The sequence below is a fragment of the Poromitra crassiceps genome (assembly GCF_964638095.1).
Source record: "Poromitra crassiceps genome assembly, chromosome: 13".
Taxonomy (NCBI): Eukaryota; Metazoa; Chordata; class Actinopteri; order Beryciformes; family Melamphaidae; genus Poromitra; species Poromitra crassiceps.
Window position 1 is genome coordinate 29819277 of NC_139644.1, and position 22194 is coordinate 29841470.

The 22194-nt window shown below is 44.3% G+C and overlaps 1 protein-coding gene across 3 annotated transcripts; it reads left to right on the forward strand.

Moving 5' to 3' along the window:
- Positions 1 to 1831: 1831 nt before the first annotated feature.
- gtf2f1 (general transcription factor IIF, polypeptide 1) lies at positions 1832 to 22076 on the forward strand. 3 transcript variants are annotated; one of them, XM_083648806.1, is made up of 14 exons: positions 1832 to 1885; positions 5591 to 5648; positions 6142 to 6188; positions 9606 to 9678; positions 14728 to 14921; positions 15770 to 15940; positions 16797 to 17008; positions 17493 to 17646; positions 19012 to 19070; positions 19470 to 19601; positions 19740 to 19819; positions 20284 to 20425; positions 20574 to 20712; positions 20925 to 22076. In XM_083648806.1, exons 2-14 carry the CDS (start codon positions 5637 to 5639, stop codon positions 21127 to 21129), a joined length of 1620 nt encoding a protein of 539 aa, XP_083504932.1. In that variant the 5' UTR covers positions 1832 to 1885; positions 5591 to 5636; the 3' UTR covers positions 21130 to 22076. The 3 variants fall into 3 exon arrangements, with proteins under 3 accessions (XP_083504932.1, XP_083504934.1, XP_083504933.1); XM_083648808.1 differs by having other exon boundaries at positions 19740 to 19810; XM_083648807.1 differs by having other exon boundaries at positions 19740 to 19813; positions 20925 to 22075.
- Positions 22077 to 22194: the final 118 nt, after the last annotated feature.

A 22194-nucleotide genomic window follows, 5' to 3' on the forward strand; every position in this document is an offset into this window, starting at 1 on the left:
TTTTCTCTTACAGTTTTCTAAGCAAAATGTTGTAGTTGGGTAAAGGGGGTACGTGGATTCAGAAATCAGGGAAAGGAGGTGGCCTCCTAAAGCCAAAAAAGTTTGAGAACCACTGCAGTAGTCTATGCTGTCAGTTGTGTCGGACAGTGCATCCCTTGCTAAATGACATGCACCAGTCTGATGCAGACTGAATTTGGATACACAGAGTCAAACACAACAGAAGAGAGAGCTGAGCTTGCTTCACCCGTCATGTCAATTTGTCTTGTAAAGCTGTCACACCTTAGTGCATCTAAACCCCCATTTAAATACAAATCCTTCAAATACAAATGGTGAAGAAAGAAACGAATGCTTGACATGTAAATGTATTTTGTTGTTGCTGTTGTTACTATTACTGGGACAGCTCCCCATGTTATTAAACCTACCTGAGTGTTATTGCTATTTAATGTTGTTTTTTGTATCATACAAGGCATCTCGCACGCTACACGCGCTCCATTCCTAGGCTTGCTTCCTGCGCGGGCTCGCCCACCCTGTGACATCATCAGTGATGTCATAAATCCCACTGTGACATCATCAGTGTTGTCATAAATCCCTCATAAATCCCACTGATGAAATCCCTCTATGACATCATCAGTGATGTCATAAATCCCACTGGGACATCATCAGTGATGTCATAAATCTGACATCATCAGTGATGGTGGTCTCATTGCCCACACAGCAGCCAAGCTGCGGGCAAGGCCAATATATATATATATATATATATATTGTAGCAATCCTAGGCCTGGGTTTGGGTGGATAAAGCAAGCACGTTGCTCCTTGGCCATTGGGCTTGTAAGTTGCAGACCTCGGGTTCGAAACCAGCCTCGCCTGTGTTACATTGGTGTCAGAAGTGGGATGTTAGGATGGCGGCCGCGCAGTCATCGGAGGCGTGGCCCCGGGAGCGTGAGGGAGCGCGGAGACCTTGAAGCGGCAGGGGCTGCGCTTCCCACACGTGGAGGTAGTGTAGCGATCCTGGGTCTGGGTGGATAAAGCAAGCACGTTGGTCCTTGGCCAAAGGGATTGATTGTCCCTTTGGTCGGATGGTTAATGTGTTGGGCTTGTATCATGGCGCATTCCTTTATTGCAAAATAACTGGGATGTTGAGGCTAAATGATGTCACATCCGTTTTGTTAGCATTCCATTTGCAGAAAACTTGAGCTGGGAAGTTCACTGTTCATTGGTCAGATCCAGTCGCTAGCCAGGCTAGCCATTGTTAGCAATAACAGTTGATAACATGGCATTTTGCGGCATTTTGCGCATACAAACACTGCAACCTCATGTCCAGATAGATGTTATGCAGTGCTGTGTGTACAGCTGATTTAATGAAACACAAACAAAACAGAAGTGCTAAACAACATTACTACGATTATAACTACTGTTGTTGCGCGGCGCAGCCATCTTGGATTTTTGAGGTCGGGGCTGCTGAGGCTCCTACGAGTTTGGAATGGGAAATACCAGCTCTGGTGACGTCACCGTCCCAGCTCATGACCTTTGAAGTCGTAAGATTACCAGTTCCCAGTTATAAAGGAATGCACGATTGGAGACCTCGGGTTCGAAACCAGCCTCGCCTGTGCCGTAATACCGTATATATATATATATATATATATATATATATATATATATATATATATATATATACTGTGTGTTGATCAGTGTTGATTTGATGTATACTGCTTTGTCAATAAAGCTAATTGAATATTTTTGAGAGAGAGATGGGGAGGGAGGGAGGGATGGGGGGGCTGCCTAGGAACCAATATATCTTGTCCAAGTTCTCCATCGACCATTTAAATTGAGGGACGGAACGATTCGGTTTGAGACTGCGCACTGTGCGCAGATCGAGGCACTAACGGTGAGTGTGAATACATCCATGGTTAGGATTAATCAATATACTCTCCTGTTTACTTTATGGATATTTAGATATACCTAGGATCACTTAATATAGCTAAAGTGTGTGACGCAGTTTGAAGCTGGATTATTAGGTCACGGGTTGTTAGCAGTAGCAAACAGCTTGCTAAAGATGTGCCTGCTGTTTATGTTAGCATGAATAACGCTAGCTTAATCGAGGGGTTTTTAAAGGCTTCATATAGATAATGTTGCTCTACAGGCTATTATGTAATAGTTTGGATATCGTAGTTAACGTTATGATATACTGTATAAACATGCAGTGGATGGTCTCTGGGAAACAGAATGTCCTGTTGAGTTTTAAGTTTGATCTGACCTTAGCCCCTTTTGGGACGTGTGTCATCTAACTGTAACAGAGTTATCAGTTACCCTCCACAGTCCCTTGTCTAAACGCGCTCACTAAAAGTGAGGCCTAGCCCCATATGTTCCGCTGTTCTCCGTTCCTCTGCGATCCACTCTGAATCAGTAGCCGCTTTCACACCGGCCTTGAAAGCCACGAAATGCACGGAAAATAGGATCCGCGCCTCCGATGTGAAAGTCGTGAACGAACGCGGTTTGGTGGATAATTGTTGTACGCCTTTCGCTCCGCCAGCCGACCTAGTCACAGCACCGGGTTACCTGGCAACCCGCCTCCACTTGAAAGCGTCGGAGCAGCAACCCGGAACAGTGTGAATGCTCAGCTCATTCATAAAAACAATTACAGGGGAAATCACCTCATGCAGCAAGAAAGACAGTGAAAGTAAAAAAAGTAGCCTATACAATAGGGATGTCACAATATATTGTCCCACAATATATCGCGATATCAAAATGTGACAATATGTATCGTTGAGATGAAATCTCATATCGTGAGAAAAAGAAGCTGACATGGTGGCACTGATCTGCATCTGATTGCATGCTCGCTCTCCTTTTCATTGCTTTGTTTGAACAGACGAGGGACGTTACAGACACGGAGGATGAAAATGGTGAAATTACTCAAATTAGCGTCGAGGATGCCCCCTCAACTTACAAATCGATCGCAAAAAAATATTGTTAAAATATCGTATCGTATCGTTATTGTGAACCCAATATCGTGTATCGTATCGTATCGTGAACTGAGTGTATCGTGACACCCCTACTATACAATCATGACTGCAGGGGCGCCAGGAGGAATGATCCGTGCCTGTAAGTAGGTTAGGCTTTATGCTCAAACGATGTTGACATTAGTAGGTAAAATTAACAGATATAATACGCTTCAGAGGACTATAGCTGTCTGTGGCGAGTTGGTCTGCGGATATTCCCTCTGGAAACCAGCTCCAGAACTGCAATCTGTCGAGCTAGCCACAGTATTCCATTAAGGCAATTGGGGGGGTCGAGCATTTAAAACACTCTCCTACCCGTTTCCGACGTCCGATCCAAAGATATAATAAGCTCCCTACTGAAGCCAGTAGTATTAGGGTGTTAAAATGATACTGCTGTGTGGGAAAAAAACTGTTTAAAAGCAGTCTTTCCACCTGTGCCTGATTTACAGCAGGGTGTGTCGCAGAGACAGCCACCTACCAAAGCAGAAGTCTTCATAGCCCCTTTTGGTACTGTCATGTAACTGTAACGGGTTTTGTGCTGTTGTGCCCAGCTATCATAGCCCCTCTGGTCGGAAGCTCACAGAAGAAGGGACGGCTGCCATCTTGGCATTTTCGAAAAAATAATATCACCAGCACAGAATTGGGATAAAACAGGTAGCCTACTTGGCAGCATCAAGCTTTCAAATGGATGTAATCAATGAAGAGTTCTGCTTTTGGTAGGTGGCTTTGGAATGTCTCTGTGACACCTGTACAACGAGCAGATAGGTATGTTATGCTACTTGGGACATTTTTCCAGTCCTCACTTAAGCGCAAACTCTGCGGCGTCAACGCGGACGTGACGTGACCAGCATGAGAGCTGTGATTGGCCGTTGCCTTGGGCCGCGCACATATCCGCTGATGTACTTGTTGTGAGGAATGAGGATTGATGCCATTTCCTCATTTAACAGTGCTTGTCCCTCATCTAGCAAAGCCTTCTGCAGGCTCACCGAAATGAGTTTGGGAATAGAAGGACAATAAAATGTCCGCCCACCGACATGATTGCAAGTTCTTGGTAAACGACACAATAACATCATATGTAATGGACGTAAGTGTACCACAAGCCACCTAGTGTTTTGGACGTGTACTGCAGCCAACGTGCCGAGTTACGTTCGAGTATGCACAGTCTCGCTGTCGCCGCTAGTCGGCGGCAAGGCTCCAAGTCGAGGCTGCGCAGAACCCTGTCAGCGCCTTTAGCGTTTAGACAAGGGACTGTGTAGGGTAACTGACTAAGTGATAATCCCTTACAGTTAGATGACACACGTCCCAAAAGGGGCTAACCTGACACCCCAAGATCATTTTAGTGGGTACAATTAACGTATAATGAAAAATAGACCATCTCTGACTGTCAACTCTAAGTTTTGTGTGACCCAAGGGATATAATGTTAGCTACATGCTGAATTTAAATGGTGTTAACTTGCACTCGCTAAATTACAACATTTAGACATCACACAGTAGCCACCAGCTAACTGCTTTTGCGGAATTAACGCGATCAGGACAGTTTCACTGGAATTCTGTTGCTAGGGAACAGTTTGAAACCTTGCTTATTTCTTGCTAATAATAATGGGCACGGTGGTGCAGTGGTAGTGCTGTCGCCTCGCAGCAAGAAGGTCCCGGGTTCAATTCCCACCTGGTACGCTGTGGGCCCTGAGGGTGTGTCCCCATCCCCATGTCCTCAGTGCCTACTGCCCAGGTGGGCTCGTCAAAAGGGCCTTTCTGTGCGGAGTTTACGCGTTCTCCCCGTGCTCCCCTGGGGTTTGATCCAGATAGGAACCCCCCGCTAAAAAAAACATGGCAAAAAAATAAATAATAATAATATGGGGTACATTTTAGAATCTTTATATCGTCAAGTATGTACAGTTTTAACTTGACAACAAAGGTTCTAAATTGCTCCTGGCTTACCGTAAATTCCGGACTATAAGCCGCACCTGCAAAGTTGACTATTTTTTTCTTATATAAGCCGCACCGGACTATAAGCCGCGGGTGTTTTAATGGTATTTTTTTTTTTTTTTTTTTTATTGTGTTTTAATGTTTAATTACCATATGTAAGGGTTCATGCACAGAGGGGATTGTCGGGAAAGAGATGGCTGTTTGAGGAAGCTCCCATTTATTAACATTTCAACAAAACAACATAACACAACACCACCTGTGTTTCTTTTTTTACAGTGCACACAGTGTCACACAGTGTCATACAGTGTGGTGAAAAGAGGGCAAGAGAGGAAATTAAAACAGAAGTGGATTTATAGTTAGAAAGAGTGCTAAAAAAGAGAGCTTTTTTTTTTTTTTTTTTTTTTTTGGAAAAAATCCATAGATAAGCCGCACCGTTATATAAGCCGCAGGGGCCAAAAAAGGCCAAAAAACGGGAAAAAAGGTGCGGCTTATAGTCCGGAATTTACGGTACTTCCTATTGTCTTGTTTGCTAATACAGTAGCAGGCAGGAAATAAGCTAGGTTTCAAACTGTTCCCTAGCAACAGCATTCCAGTGAAACCGTCCGTCTACTATTGTCCTTTAATTCACAATAAGCCAGATTCAGCATCATTACTCTTCTTTTCCACAGTGTACCTAAGCCAGCTACAGAGTGAATATACACAGACAGCCCAACCATGACGTCACTGGTAAGTTCTGAGTGGAGTTTACTCTATGCAAAGTAGTCAATCTTTCAAACTGTGTTATTCCTCTACATATCATCATCATCATCATCATCATCATCATCATCACTTTATTGTCAGACACAAGGTCCAATTAAAAAACACATAATACATGTAAAACAAGGTAAACAACACAATAAGAACACTAGCAAATCAACAATACTAACATACATAGCCTGTAATGTCTGTCTGTGTGGCTTGTGCACTGTTACAGTTTAGATGTCAAATATATTGCACTTTTCACATGCATTATTCTATTAAACTCTGTTAGCCCAAGTCCAACACCACACACAGTGTCTCCACACACAGTGTCTCCACACACAGTGCTCAAATCCAATTGAAAAGAGGCCGTAGTCCATTTGGTATTACAATCCTTCAGTTGACGTTCCAGATTGGAGGAAATTCAGTGCCAAGAGCAAAACTTCTAAAGTGATTCTCTGGATGTGTCTTTGTCTTACAGGGGGGCAGCAGTTCTTCAGCCACAGAATACACTGTGCGAGTCCCAAAGTGAGTAACATCATAGCCTGCCTTCCACCCCGACAATGCAAATAACTACACAATGTGTGGCAGCTATTCTTTCTCTGACCGTGCCCGTCTGACCGCGCCTGTCTGCCCGCGCCCTGCTGTATGTCTCTGCTCTGTTGTGTGTTAGTTTGTACACGGAAAATGTTGCTTTAATTTCATGCCATGTCAGCCTTTGACCTTTTTGTTGCTGTGGCGGCCGTAGAGTCAAATCTGTATAGTCCTTATTCCTGCGATGGTGGCGAGTTAGTGAACATAGGTATTTTACTATTTCCCTCTTCTGTAGGCTAGTACAGGGCTGCCAAGTTTCAGCCACAGTTAGGAGTGAGATTTGATACCCTTTTTTTAGGGTAGATTTAGAGGGATATCTCAATTTAAATTAACATTAGGATTACTGTTGTGTGATGTAATTATTCAGTCTTCACCCCCATGCCAGCTGCTCTCCCTGCACTGTCAGCCTCCTCGTGCTCTCTCTCTCTCTTTCACTCTGAATAGTGAACATGCAAGAAGTATGATCAATTGCTAAAATGAATAGAATACACAGAGTCCAAGTCTACATTAGGATTAGACTGTCAGATGTCATTATTCAGTCTTATTCTGTCATTATTCAGGCAGCTCCTCTCCACCCAATTATTTGTGCAACTTAAAAACTAGTTTCCTGCTATTTAATATATAGTGTATTCATAATTGACCAGCACAAGTAGAAATGAAAATAATTGTAAGAAGAGAAGTCAGATCCACAGCCTCCTCCACTGTTTCCTCTGACCTGGAAAGTTTGGCAGGGGGTGGTTGACCCTTCACTGCCCAGAATGACAGCAGGTCTCTCTGCTTCTTCTTCGCTGACATCTTTCAATTTGTTTCAAACAGACAAAAATGGAAGTGTGCCGTTAAAGGCCGGCTTTTCCGTGGGGGATATGAATATATATTAAATCTCACGCCCCTAAGGTTTTCAAATCCGTTGAAATTTTTGAAATTGGTTGTTTACAGCCTGAGATATCACCAGAAATCCGCTCTGTGTGGTGGGGGGGGGGGGGTGGGGGGGTGGAGGTGCGGGTGCGGGGACTCGAAATACTACATTTCCCACAATGCACTGGGCTCGCGTGGCCTTCGTTTCCATGCCCACCCCTCAGGCGTTTGGCTGATATCAAACTCCAGTAGGTGGCGGTAATGCACATATATGTTTGCCAACCGCCATAAAACTCAAAGAAGAAGAAGAAGGCTTCGACAATAATATATGGAGAGAAGAAGAAATAAATCGAAAATAAATTGCCTCCAAATTGCACCAAATTTAAACTGAAGTATATATGTCGGGAGATGTCTTCATAATTTTTTTTTCATGCATTTTAAGGCATTTTCGTAGGAGTTACGTGCATCTGATGTTGAAACTATTTTCTGTAAAAATGTGTAAAAACGGGTACATTGCTCAGCGTTGATTTTGTTACTTCAACCCACCTACTACTAGATGTAAAATTTGACGAGCTTTCCAATGCCGCCAGTCACGTGTCTGTCCGTGCTTCCGTTCCCGAGAAAATCGTCTCTTTGCAAGGAGCTATGGAAAGCTAACCTAGCTACAGCAGGCTAGGTGGTCGAAAAGATGGCTGCCTTTTTGTTTTTCTTCAGACCTCTGAAGGGGCGTGGAGGACCTCTAGAGGCGGGACCATGGCTCACAACAGTTGTAGTTCATAGGTGCACGACTTCCGCAAGGCGGACTTGGGCCAGATGACGCGAAACGCATCGGCTGGCCCAAAAAATATGTGAGAGATGCTTGATATCTCTGGGAGTGAAGCTCCAATTTCAAAAATTTCAACGGATTCGAAAACCTTAGGGGCGTGAGATTTAATATATATTCATATCCCCCACGGAAAAGCCGTCCTTTAAGGACTGCATGACCCACAGTCTCAAAAGAGAGCTACATGTTACTGTAAATCCCCTTAGCTCATAGTAAGTATCAATTAGCTCACACATGCAAATACCTGATGATTTTAACTAACACTGCTATTAGTCACGGTTGTTGTTTTTTGTTAATCCCACGCAGCAACCTGCCACGCTGTTCACCAGCAGCGCGTGTAACGTTACTCCTGCTCCGACTGAGTGACTATAACGCATTTTATTCTATAAAAATAACGTATTTTGGATGATCAAAATGAGGTGGTTACCTACCGTTTGACCTCCCGCTTCAGTTGAAAGAGTGTCACGGCATTATTCAGCTGACACAGAAAACTGAGTTTTCTTTTCAAATGTTCGCCAAACTGTTTTGTTGTTGTTCTCTTCCTGGGATAGTGACTCCATGACCCGGCCTACTCTGCCGCTGATTGGTTGGTACTCGTGATTGCCTTTCGTTGGGTTGGTTAGATTTAGGCAGGGGACTGATGATTGGTTAAGGTTAGGGTAAGAATATCTGGGTCAGCTAATCAGAGGCAGAATAGGGCGGGCTCACTCTGTGACAGACTCGAACTACGGCAAGCAGCAAGTTATGGAAATATTATAATATCAGTGAGAGGGAAAGCAAGTGTGGCTTGTGCGCATGTGAAGAGGTTGAATTGACTAACAATCTCAAAGGGTGAGACTTGGCAGCTCTGCTAGTAGCTTACATGTAATAATATTCCTATTGGGAGTTATGGATTTGTTGGGATATAGGCTATTTAGTAGGCTATATACAGGAATACTATAGTAGTTTTCCGTAAAGGAACACACAACAGGCGAGACTCGAGTAACAGTGATTTTTTCCCCCTTTTTTGCCATTCCTTTGATTCCACTGCTGTATTGAACTATGCTTTGGTTGGAATTGTGGTTTGGTTATAATTATTTCTGATAGTAATCAATCTCCGAGATGGTTTCCCGTCAGTCCTCCTGTAATTTTTTATGAATGAACTGAGCTTCCCGGGTTACCCTCTTAAATAGACATCGACTCATCTCTGTTACTACCTCCGCTGGCGGAGCGAAAAGCGTAACAAAATGACACGCCATTCCGTCCTTGTGACATTTAAACAGGAGGTGAGGCGTAGTAACGCTGCAATGATCCTGTATAAAAGGGACTTATGATTAAACATGACAGATTCAGACAGCTATTTGGTGCAGTGGCTCAGTTGTTAGCATAGCACTGCTTCCTCACAGCACTGTCTTTGTGCCTGCCTTCTCCCATGTTTGTGTGTGCTTCCAATGGGTGCACTGGATTCGCACAGTCCAAAGACTAACAAGTCAGGTCAAATGTGAGACTCGAAAGTGGTGTGAATGTGTGTTAGCCCAGTGATCTACTGGTGACCTGTCCAGGGTCTTTCCCTTCCTTTTGCCCAGTGCATGCTGGGATAGGCTCCAGTTCACTGTGACCCTCAATAGGAATAAGCGACTGAAGACAATGAATGAATTAACTAATGTCTGTTTGCCTGTCTATCTATTCCATAGGAACACCAGCAAGAAGTACAGCATCATGGCCTTCAACTCAGGAGACAAAGTCAACTGTTCCACCTGGACACAGGTGGGTTACGCCGGGGTTACGCCGTGACGTGCAGAGTTATGTTGATTATGTGAAATACGATCTGGGGTCAACACGGAGTGTTTTATTCTGAAAACCACCGGATGTTTTATTTTGTTTCTGTGTCGTACTTCCTGTCCCGCTCTACCCTTATCTGTGCGAACTTGCTGCGGCTTTGCTCTGACATCCGGGAAAAATAGAAGCCTTGCGTATCTGCTTCGGAGACCTCCGGATCGTCGGAGCTGGGACAGAGTAGACACGCAACGCAGCGGAGTTGGTGGAAGTTGACACATTGATTAGAGTGGAAATGTATTGGCTCCGAAGCCGTACCAGAGCGCAGCCGGACCGAACCTGGACTCAGTGGAATTTGCGCGTTACTCTTACTGTTCCACCTGGACACAGGTGGGTTACTCTTACTGTTCCACCTGGACACAGGTGGGTTACTCTTACTGTTCCACCTGTGGAACCTGTGGGTTACTCTTAGACAGATGAATGTCACTCATATCCCATGGGAACTCTGGCCCTCTTTCAAATAACGCTTGAGGCAGGCTGCAGCAGAACATCAATAATGATGTGCCTTTTTCTCCACTTTCATGAACACTTTGCTTATTTACACTTGGGTATATTTTTCTATACTCAATTTAAGAATGTAAATGTGTTAATTTTGTGTTCTGAAGATTAAGGTAATCACCATGGAGCTAGTCCACTGACTGAGTGAGGGGCTATGTTGGAGTGTTTGTATTAGCTTGAGTAGGCTTACATTTGATGGCTACAGAAAATATAGAAAGTCAGCAATAGCGTGGCCGTGGTGGCAGCCATGGTGGTCCTAGTTATTGCAAGGATATGGCCTTTTGAATTATCATTGTCATTTATCATTGATGTTTCTGACTTTCTGGTATTTTGAAAATATTTTTATTGGACCTATTCAATTTTTAGAGCATGGGTCTTCAACAGGTTGTCCGCGGCACCCTGGTGGTCTGTGAAAGCATAGCAGGTGGTCTCTGTCCCTGACCATGCATTCAATAATGTACGCGGCTGTGGCGCAGGAGGTAGAGCGCGTCGTCCACCAACCAGAAGGTCGGTGGTTTGATGCCCGGCTCCTCCAGTCCACATGTGTCCTTGGGCAAGACACTGAACCCCAAATTGCTCCCGGCTCCTCCAGTCCACATGTCGATGTGTCCTTGGGCAAGACACTGAACCCCAAATTGCTCCCGATGGCTGTGCCAGCACCCTGCGTGGCAGCTTGCCGCCTTCGGTGTGTGAATGGGTGAATGTAGGCACATTGTAAAGCGCTTTGGATAAAACCGCTATATAAATGCAGTCCATTTACCATTTTACCATTTACCATGTAGTTGCCATGTAATCTCAACCCATTTCCTCACACCAATGGTCCTCAGGTTGCTTCATCAGACAGCATGGTGGTCCCTGGGTCACAACAATCACGAAAGAACATTCAACACAAATGGCTCATCTGTTAGCTCCACGTTTCTTTTGCAGTGCTGTTGACAGGAAGAACCAAATATAGCAGGCGGTAAAACGAGCATAAATGTGCGCGGCCAAGAGCCTCAGCGTTGAGTTCCGGTTATTCAGGTATTGAAACGACTTTGCCCCCAGAGGTTAAAAAATATATATTTGTTTTTATTATTTTTTTAACCAATGGATTCCCAGATTTTGTGCCTAATAACTACCGTAAATTCCGGACTATAAGACGCACCGGTGTATAAGCCGCGGGACCAAAATTGACTATTTTTTTCTTCTATAAGCCGCACCGGTCTATAAGCCGCGGGTGTTTTGATGTTTAATTACCATATGAAAGGGTTCGTGCACAGAGAGGAATGTCGGGAAAGCGATGGCTGTTTGGGGAAGCTCCCATTTATTAACATTTCAACAAAACAAAACAAAAGTCAGGTCACTAATCCCCAGACAAAATCACACAACAATAGGCTATATGTGCAGCAAACCTGTAACCAGAGAAGTCAAGTCACTAATGCTCGTCTTCCTCTTCTTCCTGCGTACTGAAACCACCAAAGTCCTCATCTTCAGTGTCGGAAACGAACAGGTTCAGGGTGGCTTCGTCAACCACTCTCCTCTCTCCTTCATTGTCACTCAAAACCAACGAACTCCTCTTCATCTATAGCTGTGTTTCCATTACAGTTTTTCGCAAAAGAATTGCGATATTTCTACAACTTCGACAATGTACAATTGCGACTTGTAGGCGTTTCCATTGAAGTTGCGTTTGAGTGATTCCCCGTTGCAGCAGCTGCCACAGTGATTACGCACGGGGATCTGCCCCATATCCCGTCCCCTGCATGCTCAAATCCAACCAATGGTCAATGGAAATCCCAACATGAAGTTACAATGCATATAAACGAGCCTGATTATCAATTCAAAAGAAAATGAGTCGCAAAATGTTGCTGGCTGCGTGAATGCAGTCAGCGCGACAGGCAGAGGAAAAAAGGTAGCCTAATAGCCTACAACTGGTCCGATTTAGAGATGGAGGGGGGAAAAGGCTGATTTGGTTCTATAATTGCACCTGAAACGTGTGCAATGTATTAGCCTACTCACAGTCACTGTATTCACTTCAGACAGCACCACCGCACCAGTGTGTGCTTTTCATCCTCTCATCTCGCCGCTGTGCCAAATGCGCGCACACAGGCAGCCTGCTGTCACCATGGACCGATTTCTGCCATTAAACATTATCTAATTTGCCCGGCTACGCTTTTGCACAACACTTGTCTTTCTGCTAGGTAGCGTTGCTTCAAAGTTTTCCACTTGCTGCGGAGGTTTTGACACGGCTATCGAACCTTACTTACCAAACTTATTTTCCGCTCCTTTTCCAAGGGATAATATGGGTCACATGACGTGCAAATGCGAAAAATGTGTTTCCATTACACTTTTGCGATAAACTGCTATATCGACACGTCTGAAAAACCACCTCATGATCATCTACTGCTCGTTCTCATGCTGTCGAGAACGAGCAAAGCTTTTTTTTGGTGAAAGAATCCTCCAGGGCGCTTCTTGTTAACAGTCCGAGTGAGTGGCAGGTCGAACGTCAAAGGCACTTCATCCATATTTATGATCTGCTCCGGTTCGATGGAATATTCCTTGATCTTCCTTTGTGTGAATTCGCCGAAGTTTGTGATTTTCTCCTGGTAGTCGGGGGAGGGAGTTGATGGGCTTGTGGCCGTTTGCTTACCGTAATTACCATATGTAAGTGGTCACGCACAGAGGGGATTGTCGGGAAAGAGATGGCTGTTTGAGGAAGCTCCCATTTACCGTATTACCGTAACATTTCAACAAAACAACATAACACAACACCACCGTTGTTTATTTTTACAGTGCACACAGTGTCCGCGGTGTGGTGAAAAGAGGGCAAGAGAGGAAATTAAAACAGAAGTGGATTTATAGTTAGAAAGAGTGCTAAAAAAGAGAGATTTTTTTTTTTTTTTTTTTTTTTTCTGAAAAAATCCATAGATAAGACGCACCGTTATATAAGCCGCAGGGGCCAAAAAACGGGAAAAAAGCCGCGGCTTATAGTCCGGAATTTACGGTAGTATTAAAGGAGAATTTCAGTTTTTTCGAACCTGGAGCCATCTCCTGCCATTAATTATGATTTGTCCACTCACCCGGCGATCCCCGCGGCGTATCTGGGCGTCCTAGCGTTGTTTTGATATCAATAGCGTCCAAGTCAGTCGTAAAGTGGAGTTGATTTGGGGCCAAGTGTGAGCCTGTATTTCCTGCATCTAAATAGCTATTTTTCTTCCCTTTTTCGCCAAATATCGCCATAATCTGATCCGTCAACATCCAGCAGAGTGTTATTTCACCCCAGGCTGTTTCCTGGAGTGCACAGGGATCAAATTACCTCAAACGTGATCTAGGTCACCAAGTCTCGTGAAGTCCCGCGATACTTTCCTGTCGACTGGCCAAATACAGGCAGGACGCTTTGCGGTCGTGGTTTTAGCGTAACCTATGTGGGGTTTGGCATAACCTTCGTTATTTCGAATCCCACATAGGGGTGAAATAACACTCTGCTGGATGTTGACGGATCAGATTATGGCGATATTTGGCGAAAAAGGGAAGAAAAATAGCTATTTAGATGCAGGAAATACAGGCTCACACTTGGCCCCAAATCAACTCCACTTTACGACTGACTTGGACGCTATTGATATCAAAACAACGCTAGGACGCCCAGATACGCCGCAGGGATCGCCGGGTGAGTGGACAAATCATAATTAATGGCAGGAGATGGCTCCAGGTTAGAAAAAACCGAAATTCTCCTTTAATAATTACAAAAGATAACGCCGGACCTGTTAACCTCTCCATTGAGACAGTATGTTATGTGTGTCCATATAAATTCAACCATAACAAAAGGGGTATAGTAAAATATATTGCAGGAAATATAGTAGGAAATACAATAAGGACTATTAAAAGGGAATAATGTCAGAGCGACTATATTGATATAATTGGTTCTAAATGTAAATGCAATGAAAAAGGCCATTAGTTGTAAACATAAGATGAGTAGTGCTGCTGAGAAATGAACATGTCCATTGCAAACACTTGCTTCTTATGACACATTAGGACACATACTGACACTTGTATTGCTACACTGCATCATAATGTTGGCAAGATGCCTCATATATTTTCAAATTAAATAGTCCACACCGAGCTGTTTCTATAGATCCATTCATATTCCACGGTGCAGGGATTTTCCTGCCATGACCATGAATGTTCCCCACGGTGATCGATAGTTTATTAGTCCCTCTTGTGGGCAGTTTAAGTATAGCACTTTCCTTGTTAAATGTTCAGGACCTCGTTTACCAGTAATGATTGTGAGGTAAAGAGTGCTTTAAGTGTAATCCTATGAAGGCTTGTTCATTACCTACGTGCGTTTCTCAACGCAGCACTTAGTCAAGTGTATTTTAAAGCCTGTGATCCTGTCGGTATGGAAGGTGCTTTTGGGAGACGGCCCTGGTCAAGATATCACAGCTCAAGCCGAGTATATTTTAACGTACAGATAATAGTTGACTGAATGACCTCCTTCCCTCCCCCCAGGCTCGTATGGAAAGAGACATGAGCGCCCGGCGGATGTACGGGGAGGACGAGTCGCAGGAAGGCGCGGCCGGCAGTGAGTTTGGCAAGAAGCAGCGGGAGGAAGCGCGGCGGAAGAAGTTTGGCATCGTGACGCGCGAGTTCAAAGTGGAGGACCAGCCCTGGATCCTCAAGGTCAACGGCCGAGCTGGCAAGAGGTGGGGACAAACACGCTTCTTTAACTCCGTCTCTCACTCTTCCCATCTCAAACGGACTCGAACTCACTGACTTTCTCTTTCTCTCTTTCTCAATAGGCTTGCATGTTATCATTATAATCTAAACACACTTATTTTCACAAATGAGGGACAATGCACTCATATTTGAATGCATTGGGAATGACTCACTAATCCAACTTTCCATGCAGTAGATGTGGAAATTCCTCTTTAAACTCGTTTAGATCTTAAACAGTAAACCCCTAGAATGTGTTAGTACTGTGGAGTTCACATGCATCCCTTGCTGTGGCTCCGTTTCAGCCAAAAACCTGGGATCTATGCAGGAAATGATGCAGGAAAATGGGGGAAAAAAACAGTTGCAAAGCAACTACAGCCGCTAGGTAGCGAAAAATTTATTGTCACACCAGTTTAGGGCTGGGCGATATGGACCAAATTAAATATCACGTTATATTTGATCACATACTGCGATATCGATATTGCAACCATATTTTAGGGATGACTTCATGCTTTTGCAAAATATTTACACAATGAGATTTTTGATCAATACAGTAATGTGGATATAATAATAGAATAGTCTGGTAAGTTCAAATTTTTTTACTGTAATGTCATATCACAATATTACCATAACCAATAATGTAAGACTACTATATCTAGTCCTGTATCACAATAAAGATATATATTGCCCAGCTCTAATCCACATGTATACTGTATAAACAGCAATATGTCCTGGGTCAAAATGTTCCCATGTGAAAGCATAGGAACCTGATATGCATTGTTTTGTGTGCAATATAGCCACTCTCTCCCTCTTGTCTGTTTGTGTGCGGTTTTTACAGGTTCAAAGGTCAAAAGAAGGGCGGTGTTACAGAGAACGCATCCTACTACATCTTCACACAGTGTCCCGATGGGGCTTTCGAGGCTTTCCCCGTGCACGGCTGGTACAACTTCACACCGCTGGCCAAGCACCGCACGCTCACGGCCGAGGAAGCTGAGGAGGAGTGGGGCAGGTGAGGAAGGATTGGGTGTCTGTGACGCAGGGAGGGGGGTAAAGGTAAAGTCCCACTGATTGTCACACAATGTGTGAAATTTGTTCTCCGCATTTGACCCATCCCCTGGGGGAGCGGTGAGCGGCAACGTGCGCCGTGCTCGGGAATCACATGGTGATTTAACCCCCCAATTCCAACCCTTTGATGCTAAGTGCCAAGCAGGGAGGCAATGGGTCCCATTTTTATAGTCTTTGGTATGACTCGGCCAGGGATCGAACTCACGACCTCCCAGTCTCAGGGCGGACACTCAGACCACAAGGCCACTGAGCTGGTCGGGAAAGAGATTGAAGACGTGCGCAGTGGGGAAGGAGTGGCATGCAAAGTAGCTCATTTGTGTTTTGGAACGAATTTGTGTGTGAGAGAGAGAGTTGTATTTGGATGCATAAGTGGAACAGACAATTTGAACTTAAAATGTACTTCACATGCACACATACAGTGTCTGAAATGACCACCTGCCAAGCACCAAATACCAGTCAAATGTGTCTTTGGCCGATAAATCAGTAAGTGTCCCACTAATATTTGAAAGCCTTGGTTCTGTCCAGTCTTTGCCTTTCTTCAAAAGGTTTGGATCACTGTGCCTGACCATGAGTGGCTTTTGATTAGCTGCCTGTATCTAAACTAAACTGTTCCTCCTGTTTCTCTGCTGTCTGGATGGTCAACTAGCCTAACATCAGTTAAAAAATGAAAGAAAGAAAAAAGTAGATGAATATGACTTTTGGCAGGTACTGTTTATTTGTTTACCAGCCCGTGGCAGGTGCGTCAGAAGGTGGATTTTGGACATTGCATTTATGATGCCTGCCCCCCCCCCCCCCTACAGGAGGAACAAGGTAGTGAACCACTTCAGCATCATGCTGCAGAGGCGTCTGCGGGAACAGGAGCGCGGTGTTGACGACGACGAGGACGAGACCGAGAAGGCGGGGAAGAAGAAAAAGAAGAAGGGCGGCGGGCGAGGGGGCGACCTGCGCATCCACGACCTGGAAGACGACCTGGAGATGAGCAGCGACGACAGCGACAGCAGCATGGGAGAGGGTAAGGAGGAGAGAGAGGCGGGCTGTGACTGAGGAAAGCAAAGGATCCTGAGACTGAGAGAGACAGAGGTTGTGAAAGATAAGGAAAAACCGGCCACTTCAAATGTAATTGTAGTAAAGCATTTAAATGTCTCCTCATTCTGTTCCATTTGTAATAATAATTAATAATACAGTAATTGATTGGATTTATATAGCACCTTTCAAGACACTCAAAGCGCTTCACATATCAGGGGAGGGAACTCAACTCATCCACCACCGATGTGTAGCACCCACCTGGGTGATGCACGGCAGCCAGTTTGTACCAGAAAGCTGACCACACATGAGCTATCATGGTGGAGAGTTGAGGACGTTTGCTTCTTCCCTCCCTCCCTCTCTCACCATTGTTCCTCTCTCCATGCTCTTCTCTCTTGACGCTGCCTGGGCTCCCCTCCTGCTCATACGTCTTCCTTCCTCCCCTGCTTCCTTCCATCCATCCCCTGGACCAGATGGAGAGAGCAAGGCGAAGGCAAAGAAAGAGGAGGGGAAAGGAAAGAAGAAGAAGAAGAAGAAGAGGAAGGGCAGTGACGATGAGGCCATGGAGGACAGTGATGACGGCGACTACGAGGGCATAGAGGTGGACTACATGTCCGACGAAAGCAGGTCAGATTCAATGCATTCTCATACACACACACTCATACACACCTTATGGACACGTCACACGTGTATAAAATATTTTGTATGCCTCCGCAGGTGATAGATGTGGCTGCCTGTAAGCATTATGTTTTCAGGTTGTACGTCCCATGCTCGTTAACACAATATCTCAGGAACACCTTGAGGGAATTTCTTCAAATTTGGCTCAAATGTCCACTTTGACTGAAGGATGAACTGATTAGATTTTGGTGGTCAAAGTTCAAGGTCATTGTGCCTTGAGGGGCGTGGTGAGGGAAAGGGGTGGGGCTAGAGAAAAATGGGCCATAGCTAGGGATAGGAAGGTCTTAAGGTGCGTTCACACCGACCTATTAAAGTTTTTCGCTAGCATCGAGTTTACATACAAAGTCAATGCAAACGAGCGATTGAGCGTATATTCGCCCGGGAGAAAAATCGCTGGGCATCCAAGCGACAGAGACAGAGCAGAGCGATAGGGCGAAAATTCGCTCTTCGCCCCAGATGAAATATCCCAACTCGATTTAATTACGCTGGCAAAAGTCGCTTGCTGCTCAACGCTGATTGGCTGCCGTGTGAGTCAAGGATCACACTGGCTTTTAACAAACCGCTGGTTTATTAGTGTGGATTTGCCACTGGTTTATTAGTGTCGCAACAAATCGCATTGACAGGCTGACAGCTGACATGAAGTGAAGTCTGTACTACCGGTATAGATACGCAAGCTCGCGTTATGAGCACGCTGATAGGCTTAGTTTGTAAACAACTATGGTGGCTCGTAGTGGACAAACATGATATTGCGTTTTCATCCTGTCTAACATTAGCCAGATGTCCGTCAATTCTTGTGCCTGTTGACGAGCGATTTAAACACAGCGACAGAGCGATTCCAAAGGGTTGAATCGAGCGACAGGGAGAAAAATAAATATCTCAGTGTGAACAAAGCTTTACAGAGTCTGGGTTTGAGGGGTGGGTAGGGGGAGTGGCTCGGGGATGTGGGTTGTGGGAAGGGGGCGGGGCTAGGGATATGAAGGTCGTAGAGATTCGGGATTTGAGGGGTGGGTTAGAGGGAGTGGCTAGGGGTATGTGGGTGGATATGGTTAGAACCATTTTCCATGTTGAAAACGATTAGCCATGTTGTTGAGGTACCCCCAAACATTGCCTAAAGTGCCATAAGGCTTAAACACCACTGTGCTGTGGGCTTCAAGGTATTTGTGCTTGTATGAATCTGGACAGACATGGATGTATGCAACTTGACTTGTTGCTGGAGGCATACAACAGTGAGGCGGTTATTTCTATTTATTTTTTTAACGCCTATCTTGTGACATGCACAGCTTTGCACACATTAAATGTTGTCCCCAATTTCAGTTCAGAGGAGGAGCCAGAGAAAGGAAAGCCCAGCAGCAAAGGAGATGACCACCCCAAAGGTCAGAGAACATAAGCAAATATAGATCATATAAAGTATTAATACATCAGCAATTTTAGCACCCATTAATTGTAATCAAATTGTCTTTAGACAGTGATGCCACTGTATCATGGGTTGGTTAAGGATTCAATAAAGCACACAGATGTGAACCCATTTACACTGCAAGTGGGTCTGTTTTCACCAGCAAAGTCCTCCCTTTTTGGACTGATGACATTGCTATCTCATAATTGCTAAGAATTCTCTAAGGTGATGAATATTATGAGAATGCAGATTGCCTATGTTTTTACTCACCAAAAAGTGTGTAGACATGTATATAGTTTGTTTTTTACTTCTGGCACTTTAAATGAATGATTGCCAACTACACTGATTTCCTTCTAAAACATTTGTCCCTTGTTTGTAGGAATTGATGAGGCATCTGAAAGTGAGGAAGAGAGTGAGGAGGAGAAACAGAATGAGGACGAAGCAAAAGAGGAGGAGGAGGAAGATGAAGGAAAGAAGACCCCAGTCCAAACGGAGAAGAAGAAGAAAAAGGGTACAACATAAATCTAGGACAGATTACAACTTGACAAAATACATATTTGAGTGAGAACCTAATTAATATGAGCAGTGTTAATGATGCCTGATGCTTCAGCTGAATCTGTGTTGAGTTGTGTGGACTTGTGTGTCGCAGACAGCAGCGGAGAATCAGACAGCTCAGATGACAGCGACATCGAAGGAGAGGCAGCCTCTGCTTTGTTCATGGTGGTAAGAGTGAGTGAGTGTGTGTATGACTGGATATGGACGCATGCTATAGTATAGTAGTGTTTTCTTATTCAAAAACCTGCATTACCTGACCAGCTTTACCGTTTGTGTTCTTGCATCATTGGCTTCCACTGTTGATTATTTGCATAATTTCACATTGATGAATAATAAAATAATCGTTAGCCCATATTAACAATTTTGCATTTGACTTCTGTCAGAAAAGGTTTTCTTTCTCTGCCGTTGTTACATGTACAACTTGCACGTAGGTGTGGATAACCAGGATGGGTGTGTTCAATTTGTAACAAATTGATCTTCATTGGCTGTTGCATGTGCTGAAAATAAGACATCGCTAATGTAGTTCTGTCACAGTAATCTCATGATCTCTAATTTTCTGAATTCTGTCTCGTTCACATGGTGTGCCTTTCACCCCCCCCCCCCCCAACTAACTCCTCTTTGTTTCTCTTTTCTTTCAGAAGAAGCGCACGCCTCCGAAGCGTGGAGGGGGGCGTGGCTCCGGCGGCAGCTCCAGGACTGGCAGTCGTCCCGGGACACCGTCCATAGACTCCGCCTCCACCTCCAGTACACTCCGTGCTGCCGCCAGCAAGCTGGAGCAAGGTGTTCGCACATACACGCCCACACCAAATGATACAATCTACTCCATAGCCAATTTGTAAATGAAAGACACTTGACAGATGTTTTGATTCTTAATCGGAGTATGAAAATGCCAAAGGTGAGCTGAAATCCCTCCCTCCCTCGCCTACAGGTAAGAGGCAGCCCCCGGGCCCTGTCACTGATTCACCGGCTGCCAAAAGGCTGAAGATGGAGCCCAGCAGTCAGAGCCCCGCCCCCTCTGGAAAGAGCACACCCCAGCCCCCATCAGGCAAATCCACCCCCAGCTCCAGGTACACAAGCTAAACAATCTTTCCTAATGTCTCCAAGCATTATAGCTATATTAATTCTCAGCAATTTACAGACTGAGATGACTGAATAATATTAAAAGTTGCAAATGCTGACATTAAAAGACAAAAAGGAGCTTTCATTTAGATGTAAAAATGCTACTCTGCTTCTCCTCTGCCCCTCAAAATTGTCTCTTCTCCATCCATGTACCCCACAGTGACGTGCAGCTGACAGAGGACGCAGTCCGGCGCTACCTGATCCGCAAACCCATGACCACCAAAGACCTGCTGAAGAAGTTCCAGACCAAACGCACAGGCTTGAGCAGCGAGCAGACGGTCAACGTGCTGGCGCAGATCCTGAAGCGCCTTAATCCTGAGCGCAAGAACGTCAATGACAAAATGCACTTCTACCTCACTGAGTGACCAAAGGACACGGGGGGGCAGGGTGGTAGGAAAATGTAGCGGTGAGGGGCTGACTGTGATGTCTTTGAAACTAATGATAAAACAAGACAAAATAGTAAAAAAAAATGGGGGAGGCAAGACCCAGTAAATAAGATCTGTGGTTATTTGAAGGCTTATAAGTTGTTTTTCTTTGCTAGACACTTTTTCAATAAAATCTAAAATGTGCTACTGTGTCCAGTTGTTCTTGGTATCACATAGGTGGTGCTAACTTACCCAATACTATGAACCACAAATCTGGTCTATAGGCCTACCTGTAACTGGGATGCATTTCTCCAAATAACTAAATAAAGATTCTTAGTTTGAAGTTGATTCATTTAAAGAAGAAAATAGTTCAACATAAAATAAACTTATATATTTTGTGTAACAATAGAAATTCTTTTGATAGTTTTTGTACTTTACATTAATAATTTATGTTCCATAATGAGAAGTGTTCAGATTCAAACCTCTCTTTTTCATTGTCTATGAGCTTCTGCAAAGCCTGATAGTTCTCATTATAAAAATGATCAGTGTTGTAACAGCAATTAACCTTGATGGGGATCTCAAACTATGCCGTGTTGGGTCCTTGAATTTGATGGATTTGGGCCTGGGAAGTCCTTGAAAAGTCCTTTAATGTTTAATACGGTGTGGGAACCCATACATGTATATTATGTACAGTATATTGCATCATACAGTATGCATAGTATTTGTCATTTTGGAGTAGAAATTGGAATATGCACACTATATTTGTACGTGTTGGTGGGGGGGATGTACCCTTGTAGGCGGTTACCACAGGAGTCTTGCAGTAAATATTGGCAATGTGTATAAAAGAAAATCCTGTACTTTTATTGCATTGTTATGTTCAAAATGATTTACAATCCTGTATAATGTTGCACACCACACTGATGCAGGAGCAGACAAATCAAAAGCTTTAAATGGAGTACATTAGACTAAAACAAGTACATACAGGTTACAGATGATGTGGCATTGAATAAACCCTCAATACATTGTACAGAGTGATATGCCCTTGTTTAACCACAGAACTAAATG